The 15,057-nt window shown below is 38.2% G+C and overlaps 1 protein-coding gene across 1 annotated transcript in view; it reads left to right on the forward strand.

The window, feature by feature from the left end:
* Window positions 1–11,478, forward strand: part of PRKAR2B (protein kinase, cAMP-dependent, regulatory, type II, beta) — a 66,144-nt gene extending 54,666 nt beyond the window's left edge. The window contains exons 7-11 of the mRNA XM_004676926.2: window positions 3,712–3,813; window positions 4,975–5,049; window positions 7,349–7,414; window positions 7,573–7,711; window positions 9,551–11,478. Coding sequence (XP_004676983.1) covers window positions 3,712–3,813; window positions 4,975–5,049; window positions 7,349–7,414; window positions 7,573–7,711; window positions 9,551–9,684 — 516 coding nt within the window. The 3' untranslated portion in view covers window positions 9,685–11,478. The remainder of the gene's footprint in view (window positions 1–3,711; window positions 3,814–4,974; window positions 5,050–7,348; window positions 7,415–7,572; window positions 7,712–9,550) is intronic.
* The last annotated feature ends 3,579 nt before the right edge of the window (window positions 11,479–15,057 follow it).

Consider the following 15,057-nt stretch of genomic DNA (forward strand, 5'->3'; position numbering starts at 1 on the left):
AGTGAGGCAGTGATCTAGTTTCATTTTTTTGCATGTAGCTTCCCAGTTTCCTTATTGAATATTTTTTAATTAAAGAAATTACCCCGAAAGAAATTTGAAAGGCATTACCCAGATCAAGAAAACCTGAATTCAGTATAAACAATTATTTAAGATCAGAAATGTATTCATGGGGGAACAGAAAAGTAATCTACAAAGGAAAACACAAAAAATGTTAAGTTTCATGTTTATTAAAATAAATTTTTGTTTCTGAAATGCAAACAAAGCAAGCAAAGCAGGACCACCCTGGTGGCATTGCCAGAGTGAGAGGGCATAGCCAGGAAGTGACCTGCCTCCTGGCACCTCCTTGGTACTGACCACAGAGTGTTCAGGTCTGCCCCTTTGAATACTGGTGATTTTCCTGTCGTAGGCGTGAAGGCTCGACATTTCTTCATGGGGGCGTAAACTGGATTGAGCATTTCCAGAGATGTTTACTTGCTTACATGTGTCACCAAACTTTATAAAGGGGACAGGTGGTAATGATCACCTTGGGCAGTAGGTGCCTAAATACAATAACTGCTTTTAAAAAAATCAAAACTATGAACATAAAAAATTAAAATTTGAAACCTGCTTTCTAAGTGCAGGTTGCCCAGCTGACCCCTTTCAGGGAAAGTCAAGTAGGTGAGAAATTTTTCTCTTAGGCCAACAGATTGAAACGCTGCCATCGCTGCCATCCAAACGCCGGTGTAAAGATAGCAGATTCAAGGGGACAGTCCTCTCTAGAGCACTGGTAATGCTCTGTCACTGTTAGCCGTGGGGAGAAATAGGACCAGGCCGATGATTCAGAGCCAGTGACTGAAATGGCCAGATGAAAACATACGAAATGGGACTTTCTGGACTCTGGATGTCACACTGGTTTTGAGAAGAGGTGGACTAATAGAAAATTCCTGCTGAGACATCTAGCTCACTGAGGCTGACTTATAAACCACTCAGCTGTTCCTAGTCTCCTCTGCTTTGCAACAAACTGTATATAAATGATGTGCCAATGATTCCCAAACCTGATTTGGTTATCAGAATCATATGTTTATGACGACAGATTACTGAACCCAACATGCTCACTAGAGGGTCTGGGGGAGGGGGAGCTTCAGAAATTTTTTAAAAACATTCCAGCTGATTCTGATGCAGAATGAAGCTTAGAAATTACTTCAATATTTTTTTTAAAATTTATTTATTTGTGCATACAGAACTGGGGTACAGGCCAGAGGCTCAGGGTGGCGAGAGGCTTCACCAGAGACAGAGTGGGGAGCACAACAGGCAGATCTATGAAGTACATTGCTGAGGGGAGCAGCGGGCGGGCCAGGAGAGGTCTGCTGCGCCACGTGGTCACCTCCAGGGCAGGCGGGAATCGAACTCATGCGGAAGTGGCTTTAGTTTCTCAGTGCTGTGCTTTAACCCGCTGTGCCACCAGGGAGGGCCTACTTCAATATTTTTAATGATTATAAAATTTTCTCTTCTGGAAAAAATTATTATGAGTACAAGCCACATTACAGGCATTGTAAAATTGTAATAAACCCAGTTGGAGAATAGGATGCTCATTTCCTAGAAACCTTTATCTCAGTTTTCTTCCTTGCACCAGTTCATTTAAATTCAGCTTTAATATGTTGGCACAAAGAACATTTCCCAATTAAATTTTTTATATTGAAATAGTATAATTATATATTCATATGGGCCAAACTAACATAATTCTGAGGACTTTTAATTAAGAACAGTTTCATAAGTTATACGAAAATCATCTTTTGTGTTGTTGTCTTATAAAATATCCCTAGCACCTTAATTGAGCCCTGCATGTTTGGGTTAAGTAGTAAACAAGTAGGAATGTTACAAAAGAATGAGCTTCAGGGCCTCAAATGGCAAAGCGCCATGAAGCTATTGCCAGCCACTACCGCAAGGCATGAGATCGATCCCAGTCGAGGAAGTGACCCACATGGTGCGGCAGACCTCTCCTGTCTCACCTGTGGTTCTCTTCAGCAGTGTATTTCGTCATTCTCCTTGTTCTGCCCCCAACTCTGTCTCTGGTGAATCCTTTTAGCCTCTCTCCCCCACCTATGGCCTATATTCCAGTTCTTGTATGCATAAATAAGTAAATATTAAAAAATAAAAGGATGCGTGGCCTTCCCTGGTGGCACAGCGGGTTAAAGCACTGCACTAAGATTAAGTCACTTCCTCATGAGTTCGATTCCCTCCTGACCCGCCCGCTGCTCCCCTCAGCAGTGTACTTGGTCGATCTGCCCGTTCTGCTCCCCACTCTGTCTGGTGAATCCTCTCACCCTCCGCATCTCTGGCCTATACCCCAGTTCTGTATGAATAAATAAATAAATCTTTTAAAAAAATAAAAAATAAATAAAAGGATGCGTTTGGTGAGCATTGGAATGAGACTCTACTTGGTAAAGTTGCAGTTTCTCTGTACCTTCACATGAGAAAATAGTAAAGCTGGCCCTCCCTGGTGGCGCAGTGGGTTAAAGCACTGCACTGAGAAGCTAAAGCCATTTCCGCATGAGTTCGATTCCAGCCTGTCCCGGAGGTGACCACAAGGCTAGCAGACCTCTCCTGACCCGCCCACTGCTCCCCCTAGCAGTGTACTTAATAGATCTGCCTGTTCTGTTTCCCACTCTGTCTCTGGTGAAGCCTCTCTCCTGTACCCCAGTTCTGTTTGCACAAATAAATTTAAAAAATCTTCAAAAAAATAAAAAAAACTAGTAAAGCTGACATAGTGCGGGATGTGGCAAAGAACCTAGTTTTTTAAGTTCTCTTACATTATAATTGCCTTGATATGAAAAAGTATTTCTCAGTGTCTTTCCTGTATTTTTCACTGCAACCCATATTAAGAAACAAAGCAACATCGTTGCTTTGTTTGATGTTTGTACAGGTAAAACAGTATCCGTGTGTCTGTATAACTGAAAGTGTTAACTAAACCAGGGCTTCACTACAAGGGGGAACACACTGATTTTTTTTTTTTTTAATTCTACTTGACTTTTTATAAAAATGCTGACCTTGTTTGACTTGGTAATAATCTAGGGTTGACAACACAGTAAGAGAACTGAGAGACACACTGTACAGGGTGGTTGCCAGGGGCTGTGGGGTGGGGGGATGTGTGTCAGAGGGTACAAACATCCAGCTCTAAGGTGAATGAGTTCTTAGGCTCTAATGTACAGCATGCTGATTAAAATGAAAGCTGTTTTATTTACTTGAAGGTTGCTTAAATGTTCTCATCACCAAAAAGAAAATGGTAACTATGAGATGATAGAGGCGGTAGCTAAGCCTACTCTGTTAATAATTTTGTAATGTGTAAGTATCAAATCGACTGTTGGACACTTTAAATTTACATCATATTTGACTTCAATTATCTCGAAGGTGGAAGGAAAAGCCCCATTTTAACAGTGCGATAGCGCCATCTAGTGGCTACTTTCCAATTACATGTTGGTAAGGTCGCTCTTCTGTGTAAAAGCCAGTGCTTTCTTAAAAAGAAAATACCTCGTATGACTCTGTATTTCATACTTTAAGGAATTAAAAATCTGAAGTGAGTTGAATTAAAATTATAATCATTGTTATCCTTTATTTAAAATTCTTTGATTATTGTTTGTCCCTTATAGAAAGTAAAGCAAAACTGTCTCTTTGGACGTTTTTCCTCACAAAATCTAATTTTAACTCTCTCTGTATTTGATATTCTGCCTTTAGGACAGGGTAACCTTCAGGAGAATAATTGTAAAAAATAATGCCAAAAAGAGGAAAATGTATGAAAGCTTTATTGAGTCACTGCCATTCCTTAAATCTTTGGAAGTAAGTATATTTGTGCTTTTATTTTGCTTTAAAAGCTTTCATCTTTGTTAGCAATATTTAATTCTATAGAAAAGTTTCATTGAATAAAAACCTAACCCTCTTTATCTGAAAAGATTAATGGTGGTTGTACAACTCAGTGTTTCATTTACTAACCAAGAACTGTACCAGTTTTGTTGTTTACAATAAGCTAATACCAGCATCTACAGAAGGTTTATATGTGGTTTTTATCTAAAAGTAGACATGAAATACCATACAAATATACGCAGTAGCTTATAGTTAAACTTTCATGGAGAAGTTGCCTGATACAGACTATCTCACTGGCTCTCTTCAGTCATTTTTACTGATTCCTTTATAGTTTCTTCTACTTTCCCCCTGAAATTAACATTCTAGGTCTTTTTTTTTTTTTAATGCTGCATTTATTTACCTGGTGAACTTGTTAAATCCCCTGACTTTAAATATTATCTGCATGCTCATGCTTCTGAAAATTGACACTGCCAGATTAAGGTCCCTCCCTCCCTTGAGTGCCAGGCTCACTTATTCAACTAAACACGTAACATTCCCGCCCAGGCGTCTGACATCTCCCACTAACATGGGCCAAATCTACTCCTTCCTTGTCCCTGTCTCAGTGAATGACCATCCTTCCCTCATCTTGACCGGAAACCTGGGGGTGAGAGCTGACTCATCGACCAAAATAGCTCCTTGTTGGATTGTCGTTTTATGCCTGGTAGAAATTCTGGGCACCCTACAGAATGCTCATCAAGCAGCTGATCTTCTCTAGCAGGATATCTCCTTAAATAAAAGTAGATCAGGGGCTGGGAACCCAATGCCTTCAGAACCAGGCAAATAACAATGAAGAAAAGCAAGCTGGGGAGAGGCTTTGGTGATCTGGAGGACACATGCTCTATTTCAAGAAACAGCTGCTGATCCATGTAGTTCATTGTGAAAATGGGCACCGAGTGTTGCTGAGTCTCTTGGTTTCCCAAGGGAAATAGAAAATTGATTTTTCTGGTGCCGGCAACTAATTAACATACCAAGCGCGCACACACGTATAAGCCCTCACACTGGGTTTATTTGGCCTGCAGGCTATCAGTTTTAAACCTTGAAATAGATAAGGTTATAAAATTAGTTTACTTAATGCTGTATTGCCTTCTTTTTCTATAGGTTTCTGAACGCCTGAAAGTGGTAGACGTGATAGGCACCAAAGTATACAACGATGGAGAACAAATCATTGCTCAGGTACAATGCCTCCTAGTAATTCAGTTTACAAGTACAGACCCAAAGGTTCGCACACATTGTAAATCTTGATAAGTTTTTCATGTGTCTATATTTACTATGAAGTGATAGGTTCAATGAATACTACTTCTACCAAATGACCTGTTAAAAGTGGCTCAATTTTAAACCATTAAGATGTTTAGACATTTTTATTTATATAATTAACCTCTAATGAATGTATATTAAATCATTAAATGCACTTCTGCATAATTTTCCATTTGCTCATGACATGAAATTCACAGGTATATAAAAAGATTAAGATGCTGTTTATAAGAGGAATAAACAGGTGAATGTCCCATGAGATTAATGAGGACACCCTGGAAAATACTGCATAGCTTTGCTTACTTGTTCATGATAAAATCTTCCTGAGGTTGCTCCCTGACAAAATTAACTAAAAAGAGAATACCTGATTGACAACAGTGATATTACAAACTTTGCTGAGACTAGAACTAACAAGATGGGATTTCTGAGGATGTTTGAAGTTCACAGATAAAGTATGTAGGTGATAGCACCTTATTTCCTAGATTTTTGAAGCACCAAATGATTTAAACAGATTTTTAATTGATCCTGTAATTTTATACTACAGTATTATACTGTATTGTGCTTTTTACCTAAGCTGTTGTCTTTCCTTTTGATATATGTGAAACAGATTCAAGGTCTTAAGACTAAGGAAAGAGTAACTGTTTAAGGCAAATAAGCAAGTGAATTTGCACCCCCCACCCCCAAGGATTATAATAAGCAGGGATTGGGTGTGGACATACAGTCAAACTGGAAAACAAGACTAAGGCTCCGGTATATGGAGCTGATAAATAATCAAGTATAGAGCACTTTTAAAATTATTTCCTTAGCTTTAGTTTGAAATAATTACAGGTTTGCAGGAAGTTGCAAAAACAGTGTGGAGAGAATCCATGTCCCCTTCACCTAGTTACTGCCTGTGCACATTGTGTCACAGCAGGGCAGTGACGGCTGGGACAGGCTCAGACACCCGCAGATGCTTCCCTGGTTCCCGTGGCATGTGCACATAGAGCTTTTTTTTTTTTTTTTTTAGATTTATTTATTTATGTATACAAGGGCTGGGTTGTCGGCCAGAGGTGCAGAACAGGCAGACTGACTGAACTACATTGATGAAGGGAGCAATGGACTAGACAGGAAGGGTCTGCTGTGCCATGTGGGTCAGCTCCCTGGCCGAGGATCGAACTTGTGCTGCAGTGGCTGTGGACAGCTTCATAGTGCCTATATCTAACCCCTAGTGCCTCCAGGGAGTCTCAGAGAGCATATTTTAGAATGGAAATCGCACACCGGTCAATAGACCTGTTATATTAAAAACACTCAAATTTAATGCGAAGTTTGTGAAAGCCTGATATGAAGATACAGGAGATATACACATACAGTTTAGGCTTTGGGGTTGTTGAAGACAGTGGTCACTGTTCATCGCCTTTTAAGCATTTATAAACATACATGTCTGTGCCATAGTATACACATCTGGGCTTACTGTTTTCCTTTGAGATAAAACCTGAGCTCATCTTTCTTGCATTGTTCTAAAGTGTTTCTGAAATACCCGAGTTTCTCCAGAAGCACTATAAAGGCTCCAAGAAATGAGTGTCTGTTACCTTTTCTAGAATGCCATGTAATTCAGAAGGTGTCCTTGGAAACCAAGGCAGAGGGTGCTCAAAAAGCAAAACAAGAAAGAACAGGTGTAGAGTTAGAAATGGCAGCGCTTCAGGCCTCTGGTGGAGGCCTGAAGGTGACTGTTGTGCACTGCAGTCTCGGCTGGCTCCCGGCCACTGCAGAAAAGGCGTCAGGGCCACATCTGCTTCCTGTTAAGTCTGGGCGTGGGTAGGTTATCTCGGGTCACCATGCAGAGGAAGCCTGTCTTGTTAGCATGATGGAGCCTGTGACACCTGTGAGCACTTCTCCAGGAGCACCAATCAGCTGACACCCACCTGCCACAGCAGATCTGGGCACTGGGGCTGCCTGTTTACTGCAGTTGCTGTTTTCCAAGCTAAAGTTGGGGTGAAGCTCTTACACTGTTATTTGTCTTATTTTGTTGTTTAGTTTCAGCATAAATGTTGAATTATCTCAGATAATTTGTGCTAAGGAAATTGTTACTCTGCAATTATCATCATCACCTGCCATTTTAGCAATCTTGGTAGTGTATTCCTGGGGCTCTTGCTTGATCGTGGGGTTTGACTGACTGCAGGGCTCTTACAGATAGCGGCCCCTAGACCTGTATTTTTACACTGTTTTTGTTTTGTGCCAATAGGGAGATTTGGCTGATTCCTTTTTCATTGTTGAGTCTGGAGAAGTAAAAATTACTATGAAAAGGAAGGTAAGCTGTTATTGAAAGTCCTAAATAAAACTCACATGATTTCCACCCCAAAACATGCACAACTTCACAAGAAACAGTTTTGTTTTTTTAATGTTTAGACTATAGCTAGATATTTTCTTTAAGTTGAGTGAAATTAATCCTTTCAATTCCCTTGTCAGGGTAAATCAGAAGTGGAAGAGAATGGTGCCGTGGAGATCGCGCGGTGTTCCCGGGGACAGTACTTCGGCGAACTGGCGCTCGTCACTAACAAGCCTCGCGCAGCCTCCGCGCACGCCATCGGCACAGTCAAGTGTCTCGGTAGGAGCCGGGGCCGGGTGCTTCCGCCGCCGGCGGGGGCCGCGCCTGCGTGTCGTGTGCTCACTGCGTGTGGGAGCCATTTTTTTCTTTAAAAATTTTCACACACACCTATACTTATGTATCTTTTGTATGGATGTGAGCTAATGTGGTAGTAGTTAAAACAAGAATTCCAAGGGCTCAGTTTTACAGCTGGCCTTCCAAATAACATGCACTGTGTTCCTCAAAAAAAGGCGGCGAAGACCGTATTTTTAGGCAGTACATTAAGCTGTCTCCACGTTGGTTTGGTCCCAGGAAATAAAGGCTCAGGTTTGTAAAGCACTATAAAATGTTCTTTGTGCAGCAGATACCGGCTGGTGTCACTTACATGCGAAATGCATAAAACCCAGCCCTTGAATGCTGACTATATATAGACATGAAGCATCCAGAAAAAGAGGGTGCAGACGGGGTGTGGACAGAGAGGGGCGGGGGCACACTGGACTCTGGTGGGCAGCGGTGAGCGATGGAACAGGAGTGGGAGCACTGTCATGGCCACCGGAAAGGGGTCCCATACTCCCACCATGCCAATAATATAAGCCCATGTTACCGCATTAAATTTTTTCCCCACCGTTCAGTTCTCTACTACTTTCCATACCACTGAGTAGCTTGACAGAAATGCCATTTTTGGACTGGAAGGCATCTGTATAATATTTGTGAGGTTTTACTATATGAGAAATAACTTAGATAAGAATTCAGGAGGTAGCAAATAATGACATTATCTTTAAAAAAGAAAAAAAGATTCAAAAGTTATTAGCTCCTCTGTGTTCTTTATTCTAGTATGAATTTAGCTCCAGTGTCCTTAAGGTTTGCAGGTAAGCTCAGAATTAACTTAGAGAAATCACTTGTTAAAAGGTTTTAAAAAGTATAACATTATCACGTGTTAGACTTGGATGACAGAGAAGACAATTAGAAACTGACAGGTTATTTTCCTGAGTGGAGATTATTAGACAGTAAGAGTCAAGGTAATAAGCGTGAAATTCCATTAATTTTTTCTACAATAATTGCATTCACATTAAAGTTTGAAAAATACAGAAAAAGAAAATAAGTGTCACCGTATCACCACCCCCAGATTTCACATAATTCCAGTATAATTCCTTCTCATCTTTTCTTTTCTTCTTGGGTTTCCTGTTTTTAAACAGTTTCATAAAATGCTTTTTTCATTATAGCTTAGATATTTTCTCATTTCATGACATCAAACTAACATATTAGATAAATATACATATTATAAATTATTTAATCATTCCCTATTGCTAAATATTTTGAGGGCTTGGGTTCCATTTTTATAGGGTGGGGAGGTCGAGCTTTTTTATTTATATATGCCTATACTCCTTTCCATATATAAAAGTCCTTCCTTAGAAATGTTTTTCAGGCCCTCCCTGGTGGTGCAACAGGTTAAAGCACAGCACTGCAAGCTAGGCTAACCCGCTTCAGTGCAAGTTCCCTCCCCACCCCCAGAGGTGACCCATAAGGCGCAGCAGACCTCTCCCGTCCTACTTAGACTTAACTTACTTACTTATTAGTTACTTAGAGGGTAACTCATTTATTTGTTTTAATTACAAAGCCTTGTCGTAACCATCACTCACTCTTTTCTCCCACCTACCTAAGCTTCTCACTTAACACTGTGAAGGGACCTGACTATTTCCTTCTTGAGGCAGAATATCTTTATGCCTTTTTCTTATTTCTGATATTTATCTAAAAATACTATTGTAGTACTGACATGTGCAAAGTAGGTATCATAAATGACATAGAAACAATGCCAGTTTGCAAAAAGTGTTGTTTTTCTTTTATTCCCCTTTTTCTTAGCCATGGATGTGCAAGCATTTGAAAGGCTTTTGGGACCCTGCATGGAAATTATGAAAAGGAACATTGCCACCTATGAAGAACAATTAGTTGCCCTATTTGGAACAAACATGGATATTGTTGAACCCACTGCATGAAGCAAAAGTATGGAGCAAGAAGACCTTTAGTGACAGAATTACACAGTAGTGGTTAGTCCACTGAGAATGTGTTTGTGTAGATGCCAAGCATTTTCTGTGATTTCAGATTTTTTCCTTTTTTTTTTTACATTTACAATGTATCAGTAAACAGAGTAGTGATTTAATAGTCAATAGGCTTTAATATCACTTTCTCAGAGTAGATTACAAAAGACATCGACATACTGATAAAAAAATTTTCTATTCCACAAAATTATGATTTGAAGAAAAGGCTTATTCACATAATTGTAAAATAGTGAAAGTATCTGTTTAAAATGAAAGTGAAAGTTACCGTAGGGGTCTGTGTTTTCACTTACTCAGATGGACAGTTAGTGACTGTGCCCATGTAAGAGGGAACTTGGCAATGATCATGCTCTACAGCATGTCCACACCTTCTTTTCACAACTCATTATATATAGTAAGTACAGTTTTAATTATTTTTGTTTTTAAAGTTTTCCTGGCTTGATAAGTTATGTGCTGGCCTTGGCCTATTGGTGAAATGGTATTAAAACAACAAAAAACAAAAAAACCATCATATGCAATTTTAAAACCTTTTATATCTTTGCAATAAAGTACATTTTGATTTCTTTGGCATAATGTAACCTACATATTCCAGTGGTTTTGAGGATAGGCAATTTAATCATTAGAGGAAGAACTTTTTTTAGACAAGAGATTTAACACATTTTCTTCATACAGCATATATCTCTGCTTCCTTTTCTCATTTTACAGTTCTTTGTATTATTTATCCTTAAAAATTTGAGTTTGACATTTAATGTCACACATTTTAAAAGCTATTTAAATGTATTTGTCTCCTAACTGCCTAAGATTTTATATATACTAAGGAAGGGGGATAAAAACTGCAAAACATCTTACCAAAAATATTTTGGTACCCTTATAAACATGCCCATGGGATATTTCTTTGTTCTCCATTAGGCTATATAATACAAACCTTTGCAGGCATCTGCCACATGGGTTTCCTCCAAAGTAGTAGGAATAAATTTTTATAAGCAGACCCACCTATAAAGATAAAAGGAATTTCTACCCTTTTAGGCCTTGCCATTTGCTTTAATGTAGACTGAAGTGCAGAGTGAACTTTCAGAGAATTTCATTGATAATTGATATGCTTATCATTCCTGCTACTTGAATTTAATTATCAACCAAAGCAATATACTTTTACTTCATTCCTGGGACTTCATGATCCAAATTATCTCCAGCTATTCAATTTTAAATGTCATTCTGGGAAAATATTTCAAAGAAATCTATACATGGGTAAAATTCTTCTGTGGCTAGTGTGGTTTTATTAGGGAATGTTTATGGTCTTGTACAATGAAAAATGTGGTTAAAATATGTTAATTGCATAATGTATATATAAGAAGTTAAAGTATGTAAAGTATAACTTCAGCCACATTTTAGAATATGTTAACAATTTTGCAAACTTTCTTGTTTAGGAAGAGAGCTTACTACATGAAGATGAACTTGTTTTCTATTTTAGAATTTATTTTAAACGCCATGTCTGTTAAAACAAACACCACAAAGAACTCCAAATTTCTGGTTCATTCTGTATTCTTAACTTTATTCACTTTTTTCAAGTAATCTATTTTGTTGCATAAGCTGATTGTTAACTATTCATGGAACAGCAAACAAATGCCTGTTTAATAAAGAACTCCGACCAAGGCTGTAAATGCCAGTTACATTATTTTCAGTATTGTTGGTTATATTTAAATTTTCCTTATAATAAAGCACACTTTTATAATAAAATTTTTCTCATTTCTTTCATCTGACTTCCACAGTGCATACTGCACCATGTGAAAAGCCTGACAGAGCTGTGGCAGGTGTGGAATTAAACCCGTGGGCTGAAGGCAGCAAGAAAGGGTGATCTTTTTTGACACTGAGTGTTTATTAGCTATATGTAACATCATTGTGAAGTATTGCAGACTAATTTGGCCATTTAGGATAACCAAATATGTCTGTGTAACTGGGGAATATGCTAAAAATTTCTAGTCAGAATACCTTGACTTCTGGACGTCATTAATATTTGGAAATTCCCTGATGAAGTTCATTCAGGAATGCCTTCTGTGTAAGTTGTTGGGATTTTTCTCAGAGAACATTTTTAGCACAAAGGTATTATGTATATAAGTACGTGTGTGTGTGTGTGTTTGTGTGTTTCCTGTGTATCAGTGTGAACTGCAGCTTGGTGCTTATATCTTAATATAAACATTGTGTGGCACAAGTTGGGTGACTATATTTGGTTTGTTGTTACAAGCCCTGGCTAGCAGAACATTTCAAAGATTTAAGTGTGTTTCAAGTGAAATGTCACTTCAAGAAAGTGACTCTGTGTTTTGCTGAAATATATAAGATTAAGTGCTAAATCCTTTTCCTTCCTAAATCATCTTTAAAATATGGATATACATTTTCTTAAGAAAAATGTTCTATTAAAACAAGGCTTACGCAGGAATCAAAAAAGATAAACTCATGCCATTCACAGCAACATGGATGGGGCTGAAAGTTGTATCTCACTGGATGCTCAGTGAAGTAAGCCAGAAAGAAAAGAAAAATATAGGATGGCTTCACTTATAGAGGAATGTAGGCAAAACAAATAAGGGATCGGGAAAAAAATAATTATAATAAATTAAAAAACAGAATTAACAAGCAACTATAAATCAGCGACACTCTGCAGGAGAGTGGGAGGAGAGGGGTCAAAACTGGGAAGGGAAGAACACAGGGACATGGTGTTGGTGCCCGGGTGAACTGGTGGTAGGAATTATACAGGGCATACACCTGAGACAGCATACACTGTACAAAAAGGAAGAATGATGTCATATATATTTACACACACACACATATATATATGTGATGTCAGACGTGTATGTGTGTGTATAAAACAAGGCTTAGATGACCTCTGGCATTCTTAAAGAAAAATATGTAAGCTTTGAAGTACAAGTAATACACGTGGATGAGCAAAGGCTTTGTTAAACAACTAAAAGATTATAATTTTGTCAATACCTATGAGAGGCACAGCATTATTAAACCATAAGGGAGAAGTAGAAATATAAGGAATACTCATATGAGCAGTAAATGTGAATCATCAAAATTTTACCTAAAGTTTCTTCTAAACTGCTAACTTACTATTTTTGTCTTGTACAGGATCTACTTAGATCCTGCTAAGAAAAAAAGAAAATCCAAAGCTCTAGAACTCTGTTGCCTCTTTTAGGCCAAAGGCTGCCATTTAAAGCAAGTAGATCTCCCTCTATAAAATTAAGTATATTCTTGAAATAAAAGGAACAACATTTTTGAAAGCCAAATAATCTTTAAATTATTTTAGAAGTGCTCACTATTATAGACATATTTGGCAATTTTTTTTTCTCATAATTGCTCCTTAAAGCTAAGTTTAAAGATCCTCAATATTTTTATTACTATAACTCATTGTTGGCTATTTAACTTGAAAGCACGGAAGTGTATTAACTGCAAATATTTGTCTTTGTGATTGGCACAAGGGAGATAAAATGATCAAGAATAGTGCTTACTCTAAAATCTAGAAGTTGAGACATGTTCTCAAGTAATAGTGAAGAAAGAGCAAGTGACACTGAAAGCACAGGAAAGTTACATTGAGTGCTCAAAACAGCACTGGACATACAGCAGAGCATATGAGACATTACTTATTAATAAGAAAATTCATTCGGCTTATTTCCGACTTCATTTGTGCAACAGACATCTATTGATTGTTCAGACAAAAAGATGTGTGATATGGCTTTAGGGAGGAGGTTATGCTGAGGGAGGCAAGTTTAAGCAAAAGTATTACATGTAACATTGTGATAAGACCTAGTACATATTCTTCCTGTGATACTGCTTTCCCTCAGATTTACTTCTAAAACCAGGTACATCTGACTGGAAAACACACAGAGGCAGGCCTCAGTTATCACATTGACAAGAGAAAATATATATGGGAGTTTGTGGTCAACAGTTGGGATACCAGTTATAATCCATCGTATCTCATTTGCAATGAGAACAGTCAGTTGAGCAGATGAAAGACTTCATGTTTCCGCTTCTTGAGTTAACAAATTGGAAGTAGGATTAAGTGGATATGTTCCCTTCTTTCAATACTTGACATTTTCATGTAAGCCAGATCAGACAGCTTAAAATATATTTGAAGTCAGTTGAGACCACAATGGGCCCTCTATGTCCTGAGCATGTCCAGTTTGTTTCTCTAGCTTGGATCTCCTAACTCTAGATGAGTTGTGTTCAGCTGTTTGCAGGATCCCTGTACATGAATTTCCTGCTTGCTTATCATCTGAAGTTAAACATTCTTTCCCCTTCTCCCAGTTTCCAAATCTGTTCAACATTCCCGTATCAGTCAAGTATAGACATACCATAGTGGCCCAAGCCAGAAAGCCTATCTGACAAACCCAGAACCCAAAAATCAGTCTTATTTCTCCACTGCCCCTCAACTCTTCCTCCAAATGGTGATGTTAAGACACCCACATAGCAAACACTCAAGATATTGCTTTATAGTATCTGAACAAAATCTAAACTTAGTTGCAAAAGAGACAAATTATTTGTTTCTTAGACACTCATCATTAGCTCTCCGACATTTCTTTACAGTTTGAATTTACCTGAGTACTTTGCACTAATTGTAAAAGTATTGTAAGATAAGGCCTTGGTAAGATGTAAAAAAGGGGTTAATGTCTCAGCACTCTAAGTTAGTTACCTGCATGCATTTGATCCCAGTCCAGGGAGCTGACCCACATGGCACAGCAGACCTGTCCAGTCTCACCCGCTGCTCCCTCATCAGTGTATTTCAGCATATCCGCTTGCCCTGCTCTGTCTCTGGTAAATCCTCTCACCAGCCCCCCATTTCTGGCCTGCACCCCAGCTCTTATATGCATAAATAAAATAAATTTTAAATAGGAAAATATTGTAAGGTATATGAGAGGAACTTTTAAGAGTTTATCAAAAAGGATAACTGAAAAGTTTGAGCAATTGCTATTTTTAAAACGATATGTGCTCCAGTTTCTAATTTTAAAACTTTCAAGTGATTTTATTTGCTTACTTTTTAACAATTTGAAACAAAATATTCTTCATATTTAAGCAAGGCCATGTCATAGTTCAGCAAAGTAGCCGCAGTGTGCCGTATGTGGTGTGATCAGGGAAATATATTAATTTTACTCCTAAGAAGGATTTGTGTAGTTTTTTTTTACTGTCTTTAACAAATTAAAACATGATGTATTCTTATGGTGACAAACTGGTGGTTTGATTTTAGATGACAAGTTCTTGACTTTTTTGCATAGTTTAGGTGTAATGTGTAATCAGCTTCTCTAACAGCAACTTTGGTTAGTACAG

This window comes from Condylura cristata, unplaced genomic scaffold, assembly GCF_000260355.1.
Source record: "Condylura cristata isolate star-nosed mole 26May11 unplaced genomic scaffold, ConCri1.0 scaffold00005, whole genome shotgun sequence".
In the NCBI taxonomy this organism is placed as follows: Eukaryota; Metazoa; Chordata; class Mammalia; order Eulipotyphla; family Talpidae; genus Condylura; species Condylura cristata.